Source organism: Eumetopias jubatus, unplaced genomic scaffold (assembly GCF_037043125.1).
Source record: "Eumetopias jubatus isolate StellerSeaLion01/CBP00866 unplaced genomic scaffold, mEumJub1_p1.0 scaffold_15, whole genome shotgun sequence".
NCBI lineage: Eukaryota > Metazoa > Chordata > Mammalia > Carnivora > Otariidae > Eumetopias > Eumetopias jubatus.
Window position 1 is genome coordinate 91173358 of NW_028274821.1, and position 25380 is coordinate 91198737.

General features: G+C 45.2%; 2 protein-coding genes across 4 annotated transcripts in view; one reads left to right on the forward strand and one right to left on the reverse strand.

The window, feature by feature from the left end:
- Positions 1-862, reverse strand: part of DDX31 (DEAD-box helicase 31) — a 68057-nt gene extending 67195 nt beyond the window's left edge. For both annotated transcript variants that reach the window (XM_088019177.1, XM_028090511.2), the window contains exon 1: positions 228-862. In XM_088019177.1, the coding sequence (XP_087875303.1) occupies positions 228-323 (96 nt within the window). In that variant the 5' untranslated portion in view covers positions 324-862. The remainder of the gene's footprint in view (positions 1-227) is intronic.
- On the forward strand, positions 853-25128 carry GTF3C4 (general transcription factor IIIC subunit 4). Of its 2 annotated transcripts, none has more exons than XR_003607195.2 (5): positions 853-1414; positions 8972-10798; positions 13819-13949; positions 16647-16760; positions 17692-17766. XR_003607195.2 is itself a non-coding variant. In XM_028090510.2 (5 exons), the coding sequence occupies exons 1-5, from the start codon at positions 1058-1060 to the stop codon at positions 19326-19328; spliced, it is 2469 nt and encodes an 822-aa protein (XP_027946311.1). In that variant the 5' UTR covers positions 856-1057; the 3' UTR covers positions 19329-25128. The 2 variants fall into 2 exon arrangements, 1 of the variants encoding a protein (XP_027946311.1); XM_028090510.2 differs by lacking the exon at positions 16647-16760 and adding an exon at positions 19264-25128 and having other exon boundaries at positions 856-1414; positions 17692-17780.
- Positions 25129-25380: the final 252 nt, after the last annotated feature.

The following is a 25380-nucleotide window of genomic DNA, read 5'->3' on the forward strand; positions in this document are numbered from 1 at the left end:
AGCCCGAACCAGCAGACGCCCCTCCACACCCGCTCCGCGGCCGCCCAGAACATCCCCGCTGCGTGGTGTTCCGAGCTCAGACGCGTGCCGTTCAGCGAATTCTCCAGAAGTTGCTAGACAGCCCACTTTCCCCCCTAACTCTGTCGGTAGTTCGAAACCCTACCCAGAGGCGAGGCGGCGGGCCCGGCCTCGGGTGCGGACCGCTCTGAAGCCGGGTCATAACTCACCCGCCTCGCCTGGGCCTGGCGGGGTCCCGAGAGCGTCCTGGGGGCGGCGGCCGGGGACTCCGGGACGTGGAGGAGAAGCGTGCCGGCGGCTGCCATGACACGCGGCGAGAAGCGGGCAGAGGCGGACACGGACGGGCGCCGGCACCGGCTAGCGCGGCCGGACCTCTCGAAGCCGGCCCACAGCTCTGCTCGGCCCCACGTGGGCGGCGCGCGAGGACCCCGCGTAGGTGCCCCGCCGGCTCCTGCGGCCGCGCCCCTTCCGGGTCCCCAAGGGCCCACGGGCCACGGCGCCGGGGTCTCCGGACTCGGTGGCCTCTCCTTTTGGCTTCCCTCGCGGCTTCGTCCGCGGCGGGCGATGCCACATGACACCCAGCCCTGGAGTTCATGCCCGTGAAGTTCTGTGAGTGCCTCAGAAACAAGAGGCCGTGTGCCACCTAGCCAACGTTTCCTTCGTTTGCTGCCAGGCTCGCGCTTCCTCGGCACTTTAGTTACCCGGGAGGTCTCTACAGGGGCCTGGGGCTCGGTCGCCCGGAGACGGAACCCTCGAGGCCCCCTTCCCCTCGACCACCTCCGCCGAGTCCGGGCGCTGCTCCGTCCTGCCCCCAGAGGAGGCGCGCTTTCTAGACAGGCAGCGCCTTGGCCACCTGGCAGGGCTGGGTCGCCTAGCAACGGCGGGGGCCTTCCTGGCTCGGCGGCGCTCCGGGCCTGAGGGGAGAAAGCCGCCGCGGAGGGCGCTGGGGGCCGGTGGCGGCGGCGGCGCCAAAGGCGGCAACGGGACGGCGGCGCGGGGTTGGCGCGCCCCGGAATCCGGCCTCTGCACTTGAGGGGAAATGAGCTCCGCCGACAAGGCCCGGGTGGGGCCCGCGGCCGACGGGCCTGCGCCGCCCGAGGAGGAGGAGGGCGAGGGGGGCGGCGAGGCGGGCGGGAAGGAGTCAGCGGCAGACGCGGCCCCCGGGCCCAGTGCCGCGTTCCGCTTCCTGGTAACTCGGCGGGAGCCGGCCGTGAAGCTGCAATATGCAGTGAGCGGCTTGGAGCCGCTGGCCTGGTCCGAGGACCATCGCGTGTCCGTGTCCACGGCCCGTAGCATCGCTGTGCTGGAGCTCATCTGCGACGTGCACAATCCAGGCCAGGACCTGGTTATCCATCGCACCTCGGTGCCCGCTCCTCTCAACAGCTGCCTTCTCAAAGTAAGTCACCCCCTGGGCCCCAGCCCTGGGGGCTCCTTTTGCCCGCCGCCCGCGGCCGCGTTACCAGTCCCTGGGGAATCTTGGCCTGCGCCTACCGGCGATTCCCCTCGTCGCATCCAGAGCTTGGGGCTGAGTGGTTGGGGTCGCCGTATTTAAAAGAAAACAAAACAAAAAATCTCGCAGCTGTTTGCGCCCAGTGTTCCAGATCACCCACCCCCCTTCCGACGCACACAGGTATCCCCGGAGCTTTCGTCGGAGCCAGGTCCTGCCTTCGCCCCGGCGCCTGCCCCACTGCTGGCGCTGATCACTCGCCGTGGTGCTTTCTGAGACTCCACCCCCTTTGACCCAACCCCAGACCTTGCCTCTACCGTTGCTGCTATTGTCTGGAATCGACTCCCTGAGGCCCCCTTGTCTGGCTTTGTTTACGGTGACGTGCCCTCCTCTTGTGCCTCTTCTGCTTTGGAGAAGAAAATTTGGTCCTTTTCATTGCCTCAGATACCTTAGCGACTTTATTATACGAATGTTCCTTCTCACCTTGAGCAGCTGGGTAGTTTAGTTTTTTCTTTTATAGCTGAAAATCTTTGGGATTGGGGTGAAAAGGAAAGCTTTTGGAAATAAATGCAGTTCTTAAACTTCAAGGCCTCTGTGCAGATTTAGTGTTTTCAGCTTCGTATAAATTAAGTTTACCTTCAGAACTTTAGGGTTCCTAGTTTTACTGTTTCAATATCACTACCTTCAAGTTTATTTTTTTTTCCCAAATTGTGGGAAAAAAAATTCCCAATGTGATTTCCCAAATCACATCGTTCATTAGTGGCTTAAAAGTATAAAAACTTTCCCTGTCTTCTTTGTAAATCTTTATGCATAAATGTGAGCTATAAAAAGTGTATATTCACTCATTTAGCAGATATTTGAATAGCCCCACGTATCAGCTAGGTGCTGATCTAGGTTCTGGAAATAAAGCAGTGTACAAAACCAACTTCCTGCCCTCATGGAGCTTACATTCTGTAGCAAGTCATGAACCAAGTACAACTGTAATATCAGATAGTGATAAGCATCGTAAAGGTATATATCTATGCCCGGAAAATGTGTTTATGTGAAAATGAAAGGTTTTTAAACTTTTTTCCGCACTGCCATTTTAAATATGAATCATTAGCTGTGGGTAGGGTGTAGGGAGCCCACACCTTTTTTTTTGTTTTTTTTTTTAGCACACTTGAAAGTTTTAAACAAACAATTTGTTGTCGAGTTAAATCACTGGTAGACTGATATGACTAAACCCTGAAGATCTTCTTGGAGAAGATATGAACAAATTGGTTTGAGTATAATCACATCAGGTAGATGGATAGTGGTAATACTGTGAAATTGAGAAACGGATGGAGGCAGAAGAAAGGGGCTTTAAAGGGTATATCCTCACCATTTCTAAGGATGTTCATGTGCACATGAACTAGAGAAACCTTTAAGTGTGTGTATCCAACGTGGTCCAGATTTAATGCTTTAATGAAGAATTTCTTCTTTTAATTCAATTTTTTTTAAAGACTTTGACAGAGAGAAAGCACAAGTAGGCAGAGCGGCGGGGAGAGGGAGAATCAGGCTCCCTGCTGAGCAGAGAGACCAATTTTGGGCTCTATCCCAGGATGCTGGGATCATGACCTGAGCCAAAGGCAGACACTTAACTGAGCCACCCAGGCGCCCCAGCAGAGAGGATTATTTAAGGCGGGGGAGGGGCAGAGGGAGAGAGAGATTCTTAAGCAGGCTCCATGCCCAGCACAGAGCCTGTCGATGGGCTCAATCCCACGACCCTGAGATCATGATCTGAGCTGAAACTGAGAGTCGGGATGCTTAACTGACTGAGCCACATAGGCGCCCCTAGCAGAGAGAATTTAAAGAATGGAAGGAATAGTGAGGGGAGGCACTTACATCAGGGAATGTTATCTGGTGGTGAATCTGAAGGAGACCTGAAAGAACGTAGGATTTGTTTTGTAAGAGGAGCAGAGGAAAGGGGCATCCATATAACAGGAATGAGTTGTCCATCTTATTCACCTACATAATTCACAGTTACTGTTTAAGTAATGATGGATTAACAGACGATCTCTTCTAGAGAGAGAAAGTGAGGTGAGGCCAATTTGGGAACTTCGGAAGGTCAGTCCGAAGAAGTTGGCTTCAATTTAGGAAGCCCAGAGGTGCTGTAACAGTTTCATAAGCATAGACTGGCCTGGGATGGTTCAGGAATATGAATCTGGTGGGCCTAGAGGCAAGAAAACGATTATTGGGGTCAGTATAAAATAGAGGGTACAAATTTGGGCTTTGGCACAAAACAGCAAGATAGGCCTGTCTGTACAAGGGGGATGATAAAATCTGTGTTATTTAGACTTTTTTTTTTTTTTTTTGAGAGAAAGAGAGAATGCACGTGCACAAGAGGTGGGGAGGGGCAGAGGGAGAGGAAAAGAATCTTAAGCAGGCTCCATGCCCAGCATGGGCATGGAGCCTGACATGGGGCTTGATCTCATGACCCTGAGATCCTGACCTGAGTCAAAATCAAGAGTCTGACGCTTGACCAGCTGATCCACTTGGGGGCCTCTAGACTTTTTGGAGGATTAAATACATATACATATGTGTGTGTATATATAGGTAAGTATATATGTACACGCAGATAATCACTTAGTACTAGCAGCCTGTAAATACTCAAAGTAATAAATTTAGTCATACAAGTATGAAGAAATAAGGGTCTGGATTAATACTGTAGCTGTGGATATGAAGATATCCATAATATTCTGATAAAAATTGGGACTCTCATTGGTTGTGCAACTGTCTAATAAGTAATAGGAAATCTTTTGTATTCCGCTTCTAATTGATCGATAGCTTGCCTGAAGTTAATTAGTGGCATCTTCTCCTCCTGTACTGTTCTTTGATATGCGCATCACACAAACCATCCATCAGTTAGCAGTCTTAGTAGACTAGGACCATTTGGTGAATGAATGCCGAGTTGTCCCTGCAGTTCTGAAAGAGGCCTCTGTTGGGTAAATCTGGGCTGCAGTGGTAGGAATGTAAAGAAGTCTGTATCAGTACTTTGATGGTTTTACCCTTTGGCAGCACCTAGGGATTTAAGCTGCTCAGAACTGTCCAGCTTGCCTTTGCTCTGACATGAAAGGTGGCCATTCTGCGGCCTGCATCAGATTAAATGTATGGCCCTGCTAGAAGGCTAGATGCTCAGCCCCTCTGAAGCTTTTGCTCTATGACCCCATTATTTAGATTATGAATTTCAAGAAAATATGCAGTTACATAAAATAGTTCAAATATTATCTGCTATTTGCAAGTTACTGTCCTGGACACTGAGTTTATGATATCAAGGAGACTGATATAAGTGAATGATATGAAAAGCAATAAAACCGTGACTTAAGAGTAATTTGTAGTTTTTCTTCCCATTGGACTGCTCATTTAGTGAATCATCTAATTGGATACAGTTCCAAATTCTAATAATATTTGTATAACTAATTTTATTCTGCATGAATTGTTAGGAGCATGAGAAAGTACTAACTCCATCCACATTAAGTTAAATAACTATGGGCTGTCTTTGGAATCCTATTCCTACCTTCAAGAAGCTTCTTGTAGAATAGCTTCAAGTGAATTTCTGTTCATTAGGTGCTTACAAAGGAATTAGCTGTTAGTAGTAATAGTGGCCAATTGGAAACAGGATTGTATATAATTAAATGATTGGCTGGGTGTGGTCCTCTGGGAGCTGGACTCCTATGTGATGTGCTTCTTGGCCATCACAGGCCATCATGTTTAAATTTGATGGCTGGTTTTGTGACATGGAGACTTGGAGGGGCAGTATATTCATTCAAACTAATATATGAGAAATTACTACACAAAACTATTCAGGGGCGCCGGCGTGGCTCAGTTGGTTAAGTGACTGCCTTCGGCTCAGGTCATGATCCTGTAGTCCCGGGATCGAGTCCGCATCGGGCTCCCTGCTCAGCAGGGAGTCTGCTTCTCCCTCTGACTCTCTTCCCTCTTGTGCTCTCTCTCATTCTCTCTCTCTCAAATAAATAAATAAATAAAATCTTTAAAAAAAAAAAAAACAAAACTATTCAGGTTTTCCCTGCTGTTGAAATCCAAGCTGCTCTCTATCCTGTTAAGAATTCTTCCTACAGTGAGTGAGACCAAGGGTTGCTTTTATTTCACCCTCTGCTGCTGTTTCGGGTTGTAGGTCCTGTGATGTTTACTTTTAGTTCTAGAGTAGCTTTTATTTGTAGTAAATTTACCTATTCTAAGGGTTATTGCTTAGTGTACAGTGTTATAAGATTTGGTGATTTTTATATCTACCCTTTATTTGGTGGACAATTTTATATCTACCCTGCATCTTACATACTTTTATTAGGTCTCATTAACTTTTACTTAATTCCCAGAGAGTATTTATCCTTCTTCTCCTCCTCCTCATCACTAACATTTATTGACACTTATTAATAGATGCTTTACAGGCGTCTGGCAGCTTGGCCAGTAGGGACTTTTTTTAATCTCAGGGTGGTGAGTTCAAGTCCCAAGCTGGGCGTGGAGCCTACTTAAAAGATGCTTTACATGTATTGACTTATTTAACTTTCCTAACGCTATGAGACAAGTATTATTGTTCTCTTTTTATCAATGAGAAAATTAGGGCCAGAAAGTTTAAGTAATTTGTGCAGGGTCACAGAGCTAGTGTGTGAGAGAGCCAGGATTTGAACCCAGGTAGTCTGGCATCATAGCACAGATTTTCAGGTGTTATGCTGTGCTTCATTCTGTCATATTTCAAATCTTATCTACCCATACAAAGCTCTGGGCTTTGATTAGCATTATTTTATTAATAGGCTAGCCAGCTGCACCTCTGTTTAGTTGGGCTTTCCAGTCTGTTTTTCTCCAGCATGTCCATTAGCATATCCAAGAGGCTACCTTAAATGCCTTTCTATATCAAGATATACTGCCTAAGACACCATTTTTCAGAGTATTCTTTAGGATAATATAGGATGACACTACCCAACAAGGTTCTATGGTTTTAAAAAAAAAAAAAAAAGTTTGGAAAACTCTTGGTTAAGTCAGCAGCTCCCTGGCCAAGGCATTTAATGTGTTCCTGAGACCCTTCAAGGAGAAATGATGTGTAACATACAACGTTCCCAAGACTTATTTGGCCACAGAACTCTTTTTCAAGAGACAATTTAGGGGAGTAGTATTCTGTGTAACACACTTTAGGAAAAGTTAGTCATCTCATTCATTTGTTGGATAACTTTATATCTACTTTTCTATGCTTATTATGTCATTTAGCAGTTTCAGCAGAAAGGAGAGTAAGATTAGATTTTTCCGATTATCCTATGCTGGTTTCTAATGATCACTTCTATCCACACAAATGTTTCTTTTTCTTTCTTTTAATATTTATTTGTTTAGGAGCGCCTGGGTGGCTCTGTCAGTTAAGCATCTGCCTTCAGCTCAGGTCATGATCCCAGGGTCCTGGGATCTAGCCTGGCATCTGGCTCCAGGCTCCCTACTCAGTGGGAGTCTGTTTATCCCTTTCCCTCTGCACCGCCCCCCACACACACACTCATGCTCTCTCTTCCTAAAATAGAGAGAAAGAGAGAGAGTGCGCATGCGACCATGCAGGGGGAGAAGGAGAGAGAGAGAGAGAGAGAGAGAGAGAGAGAGAGAGAGAGAGAGAGAATCCCAAGTAGACTCCCTGCTGAGCACAGAGCCCAACACGAGACTCAATCCTACAACCCATGAGGTCATGACCTGAGCCGAAACTAGAGTCAGACACCTAACCAACTGAGCCACCCAGGCACTACACAAACCTTTCATTGTTAACAACTGAGGGATTTTATTTCCTAGCAGGCTTAATGGTCTGTAATATTTGTTACCTATTTTTCGTTTAGGGGATATTAAAAAAAAAAATTTTTTTTTTTAATTTGACAGAGAGAGACACTGAGAGAGGGAACACAAGTGGGGGAGTGGGAGGGGAGAAGCAGGCTTCCCGCAGAGCAGGGAGCCCGATGCGGGGCTCCATCCCAGGACCCTGGGATCATGACCTGAGCCGAAGACAGACACTTAACAACTGAGCCATTAAAAATGAACTGAGCCATATAAAATATCCCCCATTTAGGGGATATTTTAAAACTATTGTATTCTGGTTTTCTGATACATTCCCAGTTATCCAAGCTTTATCAAGGACTAGTTAGTCGTGGAGTTCAGCATCTTCAAAGTTTATCCTGTGTCCTGGAGTGTAATTCCTCTGGGTTTGGGGACTTAAACTCATTTAGCGTGACTTTTATTATATCCATATATGTCTTAGGCTTGAATTCCTTTGTAATCATGTAATAACTATCCTTTCCAGTTTGAAGATCAGCCTCTACGTCAAAGGAGATTGTCACTAAATCTGAAAGATTCTGCTTTCTTTCTCTGGATCAATATCTCTAAAGACAGTAGGGTCAAGTGCTTTCCTCTTCCTGCTTCGTACATATCAGAAGACATACTTCAGTTGACTTCTGCTTTGTTTTGGCTTTAGCCTTCCTGGCTCTGGATCTCTTTCTTTTGGTCATTTATCTCATTCTTTGTCTTTAATTTCCCTTTAAAATCTTTTTAAAGGGGCGCCTGGGTGGCTCAGATGGTTAGGCGTCTGCCTTCGGCTCGGGTCATGATCCCAGGGTCCTGGGATCGAGTCCCGCATCGGGCTCCCTGCTCCTTGGGGGCCTGCTTCTCCCTCTGCTTCTCTCTCTCTCTCTCTCTCTCTCTGTCTGTCATGAATAAATAAATACAATCTTTAAAAAAAAAAAATCTTTTTAAAGAGCTTGCCATTGTACAGCCAGGCACTAAATAAATAGCAGTGCTGATATGTGTCACAAACTTGGAGAAGGGAGAGATGGGTGAAAGCCAGAAAGATCTCAGAAGGCTTCAGAGAGAGAATTAGACCTGGTAGGATGGATGGGATTTAGATAGGAAGACAGCATTCCAGACAAGGGGCCCAAGGGACTCAAGGAATGGCAAGTAGTCTAATCAGAGTGGACATTATTCTATAGAAACAGTGGACAGAGCTGGAAGTTGGAAGTTGGCTTTCAGCATAGTTTCTAAGTGAAATTTTAAATAGAAACTTAAAGCTCACATTTGTATCACAAAGACCTTGTAAAAATCCAAATATCCAATTGTATCAAAGATGTGTATGGGTATGTGTTTTAATGAATACTTAACATGTTTATGGTTTTGTGACTAGTTCAGCTAAATGCTCTGTTGACTCTGAAGGATCAAGTACATCTCTGTCATGGCTATTGCTTATGGCAGTTCTAAGAAGAATGTGGGAACCAGGCTTTGAATAATGGCAACATTTATTCTGATCCTTGAAAAAATTTTTACTTTCTGAGTAAGTACTCCTTAACTTTCAGACATGTACTTGATCTTTTAAATGCGTGTCTTTCAAAATTAACAGGATTGATACAAAATTCTGACCCAGTTAATACTGATTAATCAGTTAGTACACCTAAGTAATGTGAATGTATTCCTCTTAGAGTGCAATATTTATCTGATAGTTTTCGTATCTCTTCTTTTCAGGTTGGCTCAAAAGCAGAAGTTGCTGAGTGTAAGGAGAAATTTGCCACCTCGAAAGACCCCACAGTCAGTCAGACTTTCATGTTGGATAGGGTGTTCAACCCTGAGGGAAAGGCATTGCCACCAATGAGGGGATTCAAGTATACTAGCTGGTCCCCCATGGGTTGCGATGCAAATGGCAGGTGCCTCTTGGCAGCACTGACCATGGACAATCGCCTGACCATCCAGGCTAACCTCAACAGACTACAGTGGGTCCAGCTGGTTGATCTGACTGAGATTTATGGAGAACGTCTTTATGAGACCAGTTACAGGCTCTCTAAAAATGAGGCTCCAGAGGGGAACCTCGGGGACTTCGCGGAGTTTCAGAGGAGACACAGCATGCAGACACCGGTCAGAATGGAGTGGTCGGGCATCTGTACCACTCAGCAGGTCAAGCATAACAACGAGTGCCGGGATGTGGGCAGTGTGCTCCTGGCAGTCCTCTTTGAGAACGGTAACATTGCTGTGTGGCAGTTTCAGTTGCCCTTTGTAGGAAAGGAATCCATCTCTTCCTGCAACACGATTGAGTCAGGAATCAACTCTCCTAGTGTTTTGTTTTGGTGGGAATATGAGCACAATAATCGGAAAATGAGCGGCCTTATTGTGGGGAGTGCTTTTGGACCTGTAAAAATTCTTCCTGTCAATCTCAAAGCAGTGAAAGGCTATTTCACTTTAAGGCAGCCCGTTGTCTTGTGGAAAGAAATGGACCAGTTGCCAGTGCACAGCATTAAATGTGTTCCGCTTTATCACCCTTACCAGAAGTGTAGTTGTAGCTTAGTGGTGGCTGCAAGAGGATCCTATGTGTTTTGGTGTCTTCTTCTGATCTCCAAAGCAGGTCTCAATGTCCACAATTCCCATGTCACAGGCCTTCACTCACTGCCAATTGTCTCCATGACTGCAGACAAGCAGAATGGAACAGTATATACTTGTTCCAGTGATGGGAAGGTGAGGCAGCTGATTCCCATTTTCACTGATGTCGCATTAAAGTTTGAACACCAGTTAATTAAACTCTCAGATGTGTTTGGCTCAGTGAGGACACACGGGATAGCAGTGAGCCCCTGCGGCGCATATCTGGCTGTCATTACAACTGAGGGCATGGTCAACGGCCTCCATCCTGTGAACAAAAACCACCAGGTCCAATTTGTTACTCTCAAAACCTTTGAAGAGGCAGCTGCTCAGCTCCTGGAATCTTCAGTTCAAAATCTCTTCAAGCAGGTAGATTTAATAGATCTTGTACGCTGGAAGATTTTAAAAGATAAACATATCCCTCAATTTTTACAAGAAGCTTTGGAAAAAAAGATTGAAAGCAGCGGGGCCACCTATTTTTGGCGTTTCAAACTTTTCCTCCTGAGGATTTTATATCAGTCAATGCAGAAAACCCCTTCAGAAGCATTATGGAAACCCACCCATGAGGACTCCAAAATCTTATTAGTTGACTCCCCTGGAATGGGCAATGCCGAGGAAGAACAGCAAGAGGAAGGCACGTCTTCCAAACAGGCGAATAGGCAGGGCCTGCAGGAGCGGAGCAGAGAGGGCGACCCGGAGGACCCCACCGACGATTCCCTGACCCAGGCTGGAGATGCCGGGGGCCGTGAGCCAATGGAAGAGAAGCTCCTGGAGATCCAAGGGAAAATCGAAGCTGTGGAAATGCATTTGACCAGGGAGCACATGAAGCGAGTCTTAGGGGAGGTGTACCTGCACACCTGGATCACAGAGAACACTAGCATCCCCACCAGGGGCCTCTGTAACTTCCTGATGTCTGATGAGGAGTATGATGACCGAACAGCACGGGTAGGTATTTTCTTAGCAGAAAACACTAAAACTGTAAAAGGTCTGCTTCCTTCATGTGGGAGAAATGGTCTAAGTGGCATTCCTAACCCAACTTTTGCTTTGATATTTTGTAGGTAGTTGATTGGCATGAGGTGCAGGAGAATAAATAGGAAACACGGATTAATGCAGAGGACACATTTAAATCACACAAAGAATATTTCGATTCTTCCTCTCACCGTGGCCTTTATTGATAGGCAAGGTTTATGGGCTGAGATTCCCCAGGCCGTGGATGAGCCGGAGGAGGCTTCAGTTAGCAAGTAGTATGTGATTGGGTGGTCACAGCAGGGGTAGGGTGACACCGTGCTTTATTCCCTTCCTTTTTGCAGAAGGTTCTGGGAGAATGGGAATTGGCGGTAGCACAGGGATTGGTCACACTTGGGAGGAGTTGAGATCTTTTTATGTAGTCAGGGAGGGCATGTTAAAGAAAGCAAATTATTACTCATAAGGTTTTACAAAACTGGGCATAATCTTTATTTTGATTTAGAAGCATCTTAGAGTCTTATCCAAAATGTATTCCACAGAATTCAAGTTCCCTGATAGAACACTAGGGTTCCGAGCTTGAGGAAATGCTGTATACTCTGTCTTCCTCTTAGAGGTTCCCAGTGTCCCTTATCCTTCTAAGGATTCTGAGAAATCCTGCAGAAAAGACACCATTTAATTTTATGTAGCTCGTTGTTATCCTGATATCAGGGAACCTTTCTTTGTGAACTAACAGCTGCTAAAATCCTGAAGAACAACAACAAAAAAATAAAAAAATCCTGAAGAACTTGTGTTGCAAGGAACATAGTTTATACTAAAATACTCAAAACCACAAAAGCCCGTGTTCCTTTTTACTGTTATGGCACTTATTCTCACTGCCTAGAGTCTTACTTAAAATTGAAGGTAATAAATTAAAATACCACCGTGCCTAATGTTAAACCACTCACAAATTCCTTGTTGCATTTTCTTATCGGAAAATTTGTGTGTGTGTGTGTGTGTGTGTGTGTGTGTGTGTGTGTCCACGTGTCCACCCCTAAAATCATTACTCACAGGATATTTGCAGTAATCTCAAGAATAGTTACGATGTCCTTTTCATGTAACTGACTTTTCATCTTTGAAAGTCAACTTTTAAAAATTGTTTCATTGTGGTCTGAGTCTTGCAGAAGAGTTTTCCTGGTGGTCACTGTTTCACAGGACCTAGCAGGAATATTACAAGAGTCAGTGGAAGATTGACAAAACATTTTAGGAAATATGTGGTGGGAGCTGGCGGGAATGGTTTAGGTACTTGTCCATGTGTGGCATGAGCGTGGGAACCACCAGCATAGTGACAGGGCTCCAGCAGAGCTACTTTAAAGAAGGGAAGATGGTACCTCCACTTATCGATATAACCGAGTTTTGATTAGAAACACTGCATTTCATGTTTTAAAAAATCCCACTATGCATAAAATGAACCTTTTCAAACCTAGTGCGTTGATGTACTAGTAATTATGACTTGTTTCTGAGATTCTCAGCCTGGTGTGTTGGTGCAGTTAGACCAACAGTTTTTATTATCGCCACCACTGCCCCCCACTTCCCCCCCCCAGTGTTTTTAGGCGTTTTTTTCCTAATTGCTCCTGTCTGTGACATTCTAATAATAACGCAGCTATATTTTGTATATATTTGTGATAGATACATACTTAAATGCACTTTATGCCTTAAAAGGGTAAGAATTTTTGTCCCCCCAAGAACCAGTATTTGCCCCTTGGAAGGAATAATGTCTCCCCCTTTGGGGATGTGTGAATTACACTAACACAGGTGGATCTGCATGGTTGAGGCTATTGAGAGCACATAGAAGCAGTTCTTCCTCATGTAAAATTTTAGTGCATCTCTCCTGAAGGAATTCGAAGCAGATTTTGTCATGGCAAAATCCCTGCTGGAAGGGACCATAAATTAGAATTCTTAAGACTAAAAACACAAAAAGCCAAAAGCCAATGGGCTTTAGGTTTGTAAATTATATACAGTGTAGGTAAGACACTCTTCTGAGCTATTAAGATACCTTCAAAACTTCAGTGAACTAATTTTAGTGAATGGTTGAAGTAGAGTGTTCTTTCACAAGAACTTAAGTATAAATGGATTAAAAACCTCGAAGGACATTATCTCCTAGTAAGATGAGAGTTGGTTTTTTTTTTGTTTGTTTTTTTAAGATGAGAGTTCTGAAGGCTTGGTGTATCCCATGCCTCCAAATGATGTAGCCAGTGAAGGTTTTTTTCAACAAAACAATGAAGTAGATCAACATTTTTTAGACTTTCGTTTTTAAAGTGGTGTAATCCTAATAAAGCAGAGAAAAGCAAAGCTGAAGTAAGGTCAGGGTCTAGAGCCCACCCTGTCAACCTCTCTCTTTACCACTCCTCACTGCCACGTTGGGGCCCACCCTGCTTCTGCAGTGGGGCTCAGTGGATCGCAGGCTGCAGGCTGCTAGGCTAGATTGGTCGTGGGTCTTGGAGCTATCAGAAAGGGAAATTTTCTTTTTTAATCCTGATTATATTTGTACTTTGTAAGCCTCTCTTAAACAATGGACATTTGTACAATTCTACAAAGTTAATATTTCACATAATACTTGGCCCATAGAGATGATGCTTTTCCTTCTTAAGGTCAATACGTTATAAAGAAGAGCTAAATACTTTGTTTTCCAACAGAACTCTGAACTCCATGTTTCAGGAGCTGCTAAAACAAGGCAAGTGATAAGATTTTGGTTTTCAGACCAGTTTTTCCTTTAGTGGTTGGGGTTCACTGTGTTGTCACAGGGTCACTGAATGAATTTATCCTACTCAGCCAGTCGACACACGGTGAGGGTCTAGCTTTGTTGCGTCCAGACAGTATGACCAGCCTACGTGGAAATGCAAATCTCCTGGCTTGTGTACGACACGGCATACACTTTCATCCCTCCATCGTGTCAGGAGGCTTTGTCTGTGGGAAGTCTCGCACTCAAACCGCTGAACGTTGCTACTGCTTTGTCTCTCTAGGTGCTGATTGGACACATCTCAAAGAAGATGAACAAACAGACTTTCCCTGAGCACTGTAGTTTGTGTAAAGAGATCTTGCCATTCACAGATCGCAAACAGGCCGTCTGCTCCAATGGCCACATTTGGCTCCGGTAAGCCATTTTAAGCCAGACCCTGCTTTTGCTCATTTTCCAATTTTGTGTAGCACAAGCCCCTGTAAAGTGTTTATCCAAAATATATGTTGCCCATGCCACTAGGTTGGAGAAAAGCTGCTATTAAAAAGCAAGATGTAGACTTTATCAGTCTGACTAAGGCAGGACACTCTTTTTTTTTTTTTTTTTAATTTTATTTATTTATTTGAGAGAGAGAATGAGATAGAGAGCATGAGAGTGGGGAGGGTCAGAGGGAGAAGCAGACTCCCCGCCGAGCAGGGAGCCCGATGCGGGGCTCGATCCCGGGACTCCAGGATCATGTCCTGAGCCGAAGGCAGTTGCTTAACCAACTGAGCCACCCAGGCGCCCTAAGGCAGGACAGTCTTTAAAGAGGCGGTTTTTTTTTTTTTTTTTACTGCTTGAGTTAGGGCTTTTTTTTTTTTTAATTTTTTAAGATTTTATTTATTTGAGAGAGCATGAGTGGAGAGAGGGAGAAACAGACTCCCCACTGAGCAGGGAACCCGATGCGGGGCTCGATCCCAGGACCCTGAGATCACAACCCGAGCTGAAGGCAGACATTTAACCGACTCAGCCAACTGAGGTGCCCCAAGAGGGATTTCTTTATTTTGGTAATACTGTTTTCCTTTGAGGTAGCATTAAATTTTTAAAAATTATTACAAAGGTAGTGTCTGTTTAAGCTAGTGGAATATAAAAGAAGAGCAAATGCACTTTTTTTGCTTTAAGGTGGAGGTCATCCTTCTCCCGCTGTCCTGCCTCACTGTAAGGGGGCATCTTGGGGTGCTCACATCTTACGGACCTATGAGCTGCCTTTGACACCGGTGATCACTCCCCCCTTCTTCCTTGAAGCCCCGTGATCTCCTGGCTTCCCACACACAGTGCCCCTGGTTTTCTCCCTGCCTCTACCTCCTCCTCCGTTGTCTTTGCTGATTCTCTTTCATCTCCTTGATTTCCATCTTGAACCTGTTTTTCTTTTGTCAGTACTTCCTTGGCAGTCACATATCTGTATGCTGGTGGCTTAAATGGGTAGCTTTAGCCTGAACCTCTCTACCCTTAAATCCAGACTTTTATGTCTGACCCCCCGTTCACTGTCTCTGCTTGGAAGATTAATAGGCATTTCAAATTTGAATCCAGCCTTTTCTTGCTGCCTCCACCTCTGTAGTCCTCATGCGAGACACTATCTTCTCTTGCCCAAATTATTATAGTTCCCTCCCCACAGGTGCTCCTGCCTTCCTTGCCCCTTCCAGTCTGTACACAACGTGGCCACAGTTGTGGTCCTGTTAAGGCTTCATCCATTCCACCCCTCTCTGCTCAGAACTCTGCAGAGGCTGCCCATTTCTGATGAGTAAAAGCCCAAATCCCTTTAGTGATCAGAGCTACACAACCTGGCCCCCATCCCCATTCTGATCTCATCTCCTATGTTTCTTCACCTTGCTTACTTCACTCTCAGCACACTGGCCTCATTGTTCCTCAGGTTCACCCCTCCTACTTCAGGGTGTCTTCCTGGATTGCTCTCCCAGCAGGTGTCCACATGGCTTCCTCAATGTCCCTTTATCGGTTAGGCCTTCCTTCGTGGCCGTGCTGGAGCTGGAGCTGTAACACCTGCTGCATCCCCTGCCCTCCCAGTGTTTCTCGTTGCTTTTCCTTGCCTTATCGGCCTCCCACGCAGCCATCACCACTCCTGTGTTTTACTTTTTGTTTCTCCCTCTCCTCTGGAGGAGAAAGCTCCATGGGGACAGGGAATTTTCTTGTTTTGTTCACAGCTATTCCTAGAACAATGCCTGGTTCATGGTAGGCACCATTTAATTTTTTAAAAATATTTATTTTAGAGAGAGTGCATGCACTCAGTGGGAGGGGTAGAGGGAGAGAGAAACCCAAGCAGACTCTGTGGTCAATGCAGAGCCCGACTCAGCTCAGTCTCACGACCCTGAGATCACAACCTGAGCCAAAACCAAGAGCCAGATGCCCAACTCACTGTGCCACCCAGGTGTCCCCACCCATTTAATATTTTAAATTTATTTTTAACAGAAACAGAATTGTGCTACACATCCTATCTTTTATTTTTTTTAAGATTTATTCAAAAGAGAGAGCAAGCATGCAAGCAGGGGGAGAGGCAGAGGGACAGAGAGAGAGAGAGAATCTTCAAGCAGACTTCATGCTGAGCGCAGAGCCTGACCTGGGGCTCAGTCCCAGGATCCTGAGATGATGACCTGAGCTGAAATCAAGAGTCGGCCACTCAACTGACTGAGCCACCCAGACACCCTACCACACATCCTATCTTAACAACTTGACAATTCTCTTCTCAAAATATTGTGGACATTTTTTTTCACATTACTACATAGATCCCCCCCCCCCTTTTTTTAAGATTGATTTATTTTAGAGGGGCATGGTGTGAACAGGGTCAGGAGCAGAGGGAGAGAGGGAATCTCAAGCAGACTGCCTGCTGAGCATGGAGCCCGATGCAGGGCTGGGTGCCGTGAGCCTGAGATCATGACCTGAATCAAAATCAAGTCAGACGCTCAACCAACTGAGTCACCAAGTGCCCCCAGGTCCCATTTTTAATGGCTGGAGAGGTTTTCACAGTATAGATGTTCTGTTATTTACTTCCTTATTGATAGATATTTGGATTTCTTCTGATTTTTACTGTGTTCTTATGCTTTTTTCTAATTTGATTTTTAGGGGAAGAATGGGAAGCAAGTTTGTAGTAGTAATAGGCTTGTAGTAATAACATCTAACATCTGTTGAGCACAACAAGCATGCATGGGGGCACTGCGATGATTTCTGTTTTTACAGGTGAGGAAAGTGGGGCCTGGGGGAGATGAATAATTTGCCCAGAGTCATATAGATGGTGATTGGCAGAGCTGAGCGCCTGGCAGTCCGGCTCCAGAGTTCCCATGTGTCACCACTATGCATCGTTGTCTCTCGACGGGTTCTTTCACAGAAATGTCTTCGTGTTTGCTGGAGGGAGTTAGTGCCAGAATGTCTCAGTATAATTTCTCCATGTGAGAATGGGTGCTTGCTCTCACTCAGGTATAGCCTTTCTTCTGCATACCCAGGTCTTTACTTGAGGTGATCCTACTTGGATTCTTTCCCCCCTACCCCCTGCCTCTCTGTATTTCTCTGCTCCTTAGTGACTCAGCTGAAAAACTGTGATCTTTTGGGAAACCTTACCTACACAACGCACAGTGCACTCTCTGCCATCTCCTAGCATCTCACCTTCCCTCACTAGCCTGGTCCTGGTGGGTGCCCAGTGGTGAGTGGTCACAGGACGGAGCTGAGCCTGTGGACGTTTGTTCATGTCCCGTCTCATTTGGCACCGTTAATTTTGTCTTCCATATCTTTCAGGTTTTCCCACTGTACTGTCAGACTCTTAAAGATAGTGCTTATACCTCATCTTAAAAATCACATACAAGAATAATTTTCCATAGAATACATGTTCATCTTTTTTAACATGTCAAAAACTCAAAGCATGGACAGAATAAACTCTTTCTCAGACTTGCAAATGGCCAAAAAAGAAGTCGCAGTGACTGGATTGGAAGCTTTGTATCTCTTGGCTCAGCAGCCGGCCCCTTTCTAAGCGTGGGCTAGGTCTGGCCAGCTTTGCGCAGAGGGATACACTGTTGCCATGGGCTTGAGAACTATTTCTGTGCTTTCCTGGTTAGTGTATGGTTTGGTAGTACCCATCTGTGGCTTCCTCCTGATGATACAGTCTGTCTTCTCTCAGGTGCTTTTTAACCTACCAATCCTGCCAGAGTTTGATATACAGAAGGTGTTTGCTCCACGACAGCATCGCCCGCCATCCAGCTCCTGATGGTGAGTGCTTTCCCAGCCTCAGGAGGGCCGGGCTCCACCCTGCTTCGTCTGAGGCCATTGGGGACCGTCCGCAGGCTCATTCTGCTCTTGACAGTATGATCATAAAGCCACAACTCATTAAAAAATGAGAATTGGAATAGGTCATGTGAAAATACACATTGCATCTTAGTGCATAAGGAGGGCAGCAGTTTGCTCTTCTGTCCCTGAAGACAGATCGTTCAAGAAAATGTCAGAGCTTGTTTTAGATGGCAGATAGAGATTATATTTGGACGGAAATTCTGCAAATTATAAGGTATACAAGGATAGCCTTGCTAAGCCAGAATATTTGCATATGCACTTGGGGTCATTCTTCCAGTAGCCACAATGGGATTTTTCGGATTGGTCTATATTCTCTTTCCTGATAGCTCCGGTGACAGAGCCCACATTTCTGACATGATGAGTTTGAAATAAGATCATAGACACGAGCCAGGAGTTAGTGACTTAAATAGTCACACAAACGTCAGATTCATGACCTGAGGCTCAGTCACATCGCACCCCAACCAAATGAGCTAACGACATGTTTGGGGGAAATTTGTGGTCTCGATGAACTAAAATAGAAAACATTTCACATAAAACTCTGCACCCTTTTTTTATTTTTACTCTAAACTAGCTGAAGCTGTCTCGTTCTGAGAAGTCAGTGTTGGCAGCTTGTGTTCTAACTTGTTACCATGGAAAATGCAATCACATACAAAAGTAGAGAAAAGAGTGTAAAAACCCTTATATGCCCGTCATTCAACTTCAGCCATTGTAAGCTCGTGGCCTTTTAGTTTTCGTCCATAGTCCCCCACTCACTTTTCTCCTCTTACTGCATTATTTTGAAACAAATTTGGGGAATACCTAAACACTGCAATTGAGAGTCGGTATGCTATTTAGACAGGAAATCAGGAAAAGATCGAGACAAATCAAGGAAACACATCTGCCAATTGACTTCGAGTTGAACTACAGACAGTTTTGGGGGAGAAGAGAATCTGTGGGGTCTGGAGGGCAGTCGTAGGACAGGGTACTCACAGACCGGGGGGGGGGTTTCCTAAAGGGGAGAAGGTGTCGACCCAGTATACTCACGTTCTGCTCCAAGTCATGCATTTAAAAAATTACCATTACTGTAATCTTATAAAAGAGTATTTTCACATTAATAGTGTATGAAGGCTATCCTCTCAGAACAGAGCGTAGTCCTTTCAGCTGAATAAATTGAACTTTATGAATCACTGATTCATGACCCTTATGTTCCTGTTCCCTCACAGAGGGATGAAAATGTCATCACACACATAGCTTTGGGAAGCACAGATTCAGTCCAGCCTTGTCTGGAACATGGGCGTGAGTGCTTTGAGAACACAGAGCCGGACCCAGGTGCCTATCCCTTTATGCGGCAGCCCAGCCAGGGCTCAGCCCATCTGCCTGCCTTCTCTGAAGCTGACACCTAATGCCACTTGTCTTCCTCTCACAGATCCTGACTGGATTAAGAGGTTACTGCAAAGCCCCTGCCCTTTCTGCGATTCTCCTGTCTTCTGAACGTCAGTGGTGGGGAGCTAGAAAGGGCGCGTGCTCTGTTGCGGAAATACCCTGTGGCCCGAAGACGTGGGATGCACTGGCTAAGCCTGGCCTTCAAGTGGGAAGGCCCTCTTCAGGAGTGTAAATAGGGCCCTGGGAACTCATTTCTGAAGTACAGTCTCCATCTCCAGGGACTAAAGGAGATCTTTAAAACGACTGGGTGCAGAGACTGTAAGTCATTTTGAGAGGAACACTAGCCCCCCACTCCTTACCCAGTGAGGAACACTTATTTTTCAAGTGTTCTGACTGAAGCAACTTGAACAAAAAGAATGCCCTATCATTTCTGGGAACAGAATGATCTCTTCTAGAGAGTTGGGCTAAGGGCCTTGCTGGACCGAGTTAGACTTTAATGCTTGCCTTGATCTGGAACTGCCTTGTGGCTCCCCAGAGTGTAAATCACCTGTCACTGGTGTTCGGTGTGCCCCCAGACATTCCGAGTGTCTAAAACAGCGCTTGGTCCTGATACTTGGTTCTCCACGGATAGCCCCAGATCTGTATCCCACGGATTCTTATTTCTCCTGCATACTGAAAACATGTTCGTAAAACTGTATTTTTAAGAGGTTGAGGCCAAGACTGAAGTTGGTTTTCATGTGTCAAAAGATCAGGTGATTCTTGTAAGTAAATAACTGTGAGTTATTTTTGATGAGCTCCCACATTATCAGATTTCCAGTCCTAACTCCTTAAAATGTCCAGGATGTCGGAGGTTCCCGTTCACCCGTGTCACCTCCCTGCTTCCGACTGACTGTCATAGCCCAGATGAGATATTTGTACATAGAAGAAAAAGAATATTTTCTCCCTAAAACTTTTAGTGTTTTTAATGTTGACATGTCCAGACATTTCATTTGTATCCTCTATAAGAACGTGCAGTCCATCTAGAGACTTCCAGAAAACTTACAGAAAGCGATGGGCAGCCCAAGCACGTAGGTGCTTGTGGTCCGGTGCCACAGGTGTGTGTGGCTCCGTTGACGAGAGCCTGGGAATTTCTCAGCAAGGGTCCTTGATGTTTATAGTACAGGTATTTTCCTGTGGGCTTTTAAGAGGAGATGTTAGACATTAATTGGTCTTAAAATCTAAAATTAAAAATGGACATTCAGGAATTACAGTGTTCTTGGATTGCGAAAATAAGTGTCCTAGGGATTGGTGCTATTCAACAGGACTGTGCTGCATACTTCTGGGAAGTAGGATGGGAAGTATAAAATGTGAAATTCTCACTCCTGTTACATGCTGTCTGTTTTGCCTTTATTCCAACATTTATTCCTGCCTTTGTTGTGATTCCTCAGTGAAAGACGTTTTGTCCTTGCTTTAGAAACATTGGCTACGTGGACAAGACACTCACAGACACAAGCACAGGCCGCTGTGTTCGCAGGTTCGCAGGCACCGGCGCTGAGAGCCCTTCAGAGGCGCCTCCGAACAGCCTGCCCTGAAATGTCTTCTGTTTCCTATTCAAATTGTGTGTTGTCTTCTGTGTTTAATTCTGTATTTGTTGGAGTCTTCTGCTTATCTTTCTCATCTCGGTCATTTCGAGAATAGTGTTGACCCAGATTCTAGGGCCCAGCACGTTAAATTGATTTTCAAGAAAGGGGTGGGCGGCATTAGAATCATGAGCAGCACAGCTCCGAGGTTGTATGGTTGCCCTTGCTCACGTCACAGGAACCACGACAGTAAACGTGGAGATCATGTCAAGGGTTTATGACAGTTTCCTAATCATGGGATGCTTAGTGTCACTTATTCTTTGTTCCTAATCAGGGTCAGTGTTTGAGTTGTTCTTATTGGGGAATTTTGTGCTGCTGCCATTTAAAACTTACATTAAGTTCTTATTTAGAGCAGTTGTACATTTTTGGGGAACTGTACCTCTTGGCAGTTAACTAAATGGATCTCCCGAATTATTTTGTATGTCTCTGTAGGAATAAACATGGCAACTGTTTTACTAGAACATGGCTTCTCTCTGCATGGGGCTAGGCATTCTTCAGACTCTGAAATCCGCCCAACACCTCAGCCTGAGTTTCTGTGCCCGCAGCAGGGAGGCCTCCCCCTTCTCCCGCCCGCCCTCCTCGTGCAGGGCAACATCGTACACACAGCCGGCTTCTGATTTCACTAAGGGGCCGTGCACCTGATGACGGAGTGCTAGTCAGTGGGACTTTGGGAAAGCAGGGGTGACACCTGGAATCTTCCGGCTCGCTGCCTCTCCAGGCTTAAACTTGTCATGCCCTCCACGCTTCCTAAAATGTGCCTGATCTGTTTCGTGGATTTCAAGTTTATCTCGGCTGTCACTGTAAGAACGGTTTCAGAGGTGGCAGAAATGGTAGTGGCCGAGTTGCCGCGCTGCCTGGGAGTCGGGAGCAAAGACTGTAAGCAATTAGACCTTTTCAGCTACAACATGGTTGCATTCGGGGACTCTGATATCCACACCTGTATCACACTTTCTCTGGGGTTAATTTGTCCCCATTACTCCAGATAAGAAATTGATAGCTTGTTATGCTTGATATGCATTCTGAAATCCTCATTTGTCCACCACCCAGACTTCAAGCAGTTTCTACCTACTATTACATCTGCCAAAACTACCAATTGTTTTTCAGTGTCAGGAGTTATTAGAACCACTGGCAAAGCTTGTGGTTGAGTGTGACATCTTTCTGCTTCTAAGAAGGTTTTGGGGATGTTAATGCAGAAGCATGTGGGTTGGACCTATTCGCGAGTGTCACAGGTTAATTAGGTGAAAGGAACGTTAAAGGGTAATAAATATAAAAATATTTTCTGTTGTAATTACAACGCTATCAGCTAAGAAGCAGAAGTTGGTGCTTATTGGTGCTTGTTAAGAGGAACACAGTGCTGGTTTTACAAAATGCCTGCCCCCCTGGCGGCTAAACTGCTTCAGAGTTTGGTGAATTACCGCAGCTCCTGGGGAATGAAACCAAGATTACCATCCCAGGCCCTGTTCAGCCTGCTCGCTCCTGACCCCTCTGCTCTCTCTTGCTTTTCCTTCCTGGTGAGGTCCTCTTGATTTCCCTTCCTCTTCTCTTCTCAGCTTCAGGACATGTCCAGAGCTAGCAGATTTCATGTTTGAAAGAACAGATCAGTGATAAAATTTCTAAAAATTACATCACACAGTAGGTCTCCCTAAAAGAAACGATAGCACACAGTGATTTTTCTCTCTAATGGTAAGAGTGTTGGTTGTTAACTTGGTAAATTATATCCAGTTTTCTTCAGAACTCTTAATTATTTCCCTGGCAGAGTGCTCAGTAACTCCTGGCTGGCCTTTGGGGCCAGAGTCTGCTAAATTGTAGTTCCTCACCACTACCCGCCGCCCTCCCCAAGCCAGCAATGTCCCTGACAAGCAAAACTGCTGGTTAAGTCGGCCGGCCTGTTTTTTAAGGGAAAGGTAGATCCTGCCCTTTTTTCTTTTTAGAGACAGGGCAGCAAAAACAGCCAATGGCCAGAGGAATCAATGTCTTCAATTAGCCCACCATGGACTGTGGTGGGCCTCCGTGTGGCTCCCGTAGTAATGGGTCATGAATATCCTGTTAGGCTCAGATGCTTCCTTCCTGTGTGGGTGGAGTTGAACAGTTCAGGAAGACTACAGGGTGTCTGGAGAATCGAACCTTTTCCCCTCCAGGTTGTCTGTTTTAAAAATGCCTCTAAAATATCTAACTGAATTGTTTTCATTTTCATTATTAGCACAAGTTATCAGCAGCTTCAAGCAGAGTAAGGCCGTGTCTCAGATCTCATAGTAAACTTTGAACTACTCTTTCTTGAAGCTATAAAAGGTTCTTGGAGTTAAGATCTTCACATCTAACATGATGTCTGCTATTTAAAATGATTACAGAGCAGGTGAAATCTGACTCTCCTTAAGTTGAATTAGGTCCAATTTGCAGAATCTAGAGTTGCTTCTAATGATTTAAAGTACTGTAGCATCACTATCCTGATGAAAAAGCAGGGTTTTTCAGAAGATGGGGAGCTCCTTTTGAAGGTGCTAATAAAAATCAGTATCAGGACTTGAAGCCAGGCTGAGTCTGGTAGACGGGATGCAGCCTCCCATCTGCATATGTCCTTTGTTTTAGAACAGGGCTGTTTCTGAAAACTTGCCGGGGACACCAATCAGTTTAACGGGGGAATGACTATAAAAACATCCTATAAAGAAGTTAGTCTTTCTCCCCCAACCTCTTCATCTGATTAGGTGATTCAGCTTTTTTTATCTTGCATTTTTTGAGTTATAATTATACTGGGGGGGGTCTTAATATAGTCTGAGGTCCTAGTCAGTGAGCTTATTCAGAGCAATATTATATGAATTTCCAACTTGGGGGTGCCATTCATTCCAGGCTTGGCAGGAGTTGAAAAAAAGGAAAGATGTTGCTCTCCTGCCAGCATAAAGGTGTAGGCTGTCCAGGTGAAATGTTGTCAGTGGGTTGGGGAAGATTTAAATTGCAGAACTCTAAATCTTGTTGATCTCTGCAGTCAAAATTTGCTCACCTCACCATCGTGAACTCCTGTTACTTGCATAGAAAGACCCTGTCAGGTGGTCGGACTGGACCACATAAGAGGTGGTGACGGCTTTGAGGCACTTCCTACTTTATCCGTTTCACATTTGCCGAACAGGTTGGTGGGGGTTAGGGCAGTTTGGTTTTGGTACGAATGCAAAATGAAAAGCAAAAATGGATTATTAGGTCTTTTTCAAGACTTTGACGCTGATTTGTACTTTTATGAAAGGAACATGAATATCAAACCTGTTTATACAGAAATAAGACTGTATAGAAAACGAAGTGTGTTGTGTATAGTGATATTTTATGTTTACCCAATGCCTGTGCTAATCTTTGTGCTCAGCTTTGAATTATATGTATGTTTACATAGGACATTTTTTTTTAATAAAAAGAACGGGCGTCTAAAAACTTAAGGTATAGAAAGGAGATAGTTTCTTAATTCTTACCATCTGATTAGGTGGTGTGTTTTAGACTTTTGGTGTTTAAATAAAACTTTTAAGAATAAGAACACCTTTTGCTTGGAAGACCCCACCTCCAGTAAAGTTGGCTGCTTCTCTGCACTGTATGTACATAGTGCTCATTATTAGATTGTAAGCTCCTCGAGGGCAGGAACTGTCTGCTTCATCTTGGTAGCTCCTGCAGCACCTAATGTAAAGTGCCTTGCAGAGAGTAGGTGCTCCCGATTCATAGAATGAGTAACTTCCTGCCACCTTTAAGATGGAGCATGGCTCCCTTCTTCCAGCACATTCAAAACCACAAAGACTAAGGACCTGCCCGAGGAGGGCCAGATTCCGTCTTGGGTTTGAACGGAGTGTCCTGGGTTGAACCGGACCATGCCATATCCTTAGCACTATCTAGCCTTCTTTTCCTGAAGATCCTGCTCTAGTGTCCTGAGCTTTTATTTAATACTTAGGACAAAGGTTGCTGGAAAACGTTTGAAGTGGAGATTATAGAAAAAATGAAATGGAGATTTTGGAGGGGGTGCGTGTGTCCGTACACGGCCCCTTGGGGCAATCTTACTTGAGTTACCACTAAAGAAAAAGGTAACAGGTACTCAGTTTCTTTACCAGTTAGCTGGTTGGCCAATTTTCCAGTTAATGAAAGATAACTGGTTTTTCGCTTTTCCCCATTTTGGATACCCCTCCATGGCTCATATGGTTCTAGTGTTCAGAGTCCAGTCACGTTGCTGGGATGGCCAGTGCCACACACATGGCACCATGTTCTGTAAACGTGGGGTAATCTCGAATGTTGGTCACTTTTTTATTCAAAATAAATAACAATTATTTGTATATTGTTTGCATATCTTATCAGGTGCACATGGTTTGTAGCAAAGTTTAGAAACCGCCTTAGGGCCAACACCATCAGCCCCAAAGGTAAGTAAGGCCCAGGCCTGAGCAGCGGGGGTGGAAGGAGCTATAGATGTTAGGGAAGCGGCCAGTGGGAACTCCGTCAGAATCAGTGCAGTGTGCCTTTGGTTTATTCCAGAACACGGTATGAGGAATGTAAGGGGAAATCATCAGGAGAGCGTCAGTAGTACGTTA

Bases quoted from the DNA above. Each gene is read 5' to 3' on its own strand.
- GTF3C4 (XM_028090510.2), top strand. From the start codon at position 1,058: ATGAGCTCCGCCGACAAGGCCCGGGTGGGGCCCGCGGCCGACGGGCCT. The intron at 1,415-8,971 runs GTAAGTCACCCC...TCTTCTTTTCAG, and splicing joins TCAACAGCTGCCTTCTCAAA to GTTGGCTCAAAAGCAGAAGT. The intron at 13,950-17,691 runs GTAAGCCATTTT...GTCTTCTCTCAG, and splicing joins AATGGCCACATTTGGCTCCG to GTGCTTTTTAACCTACCAAT.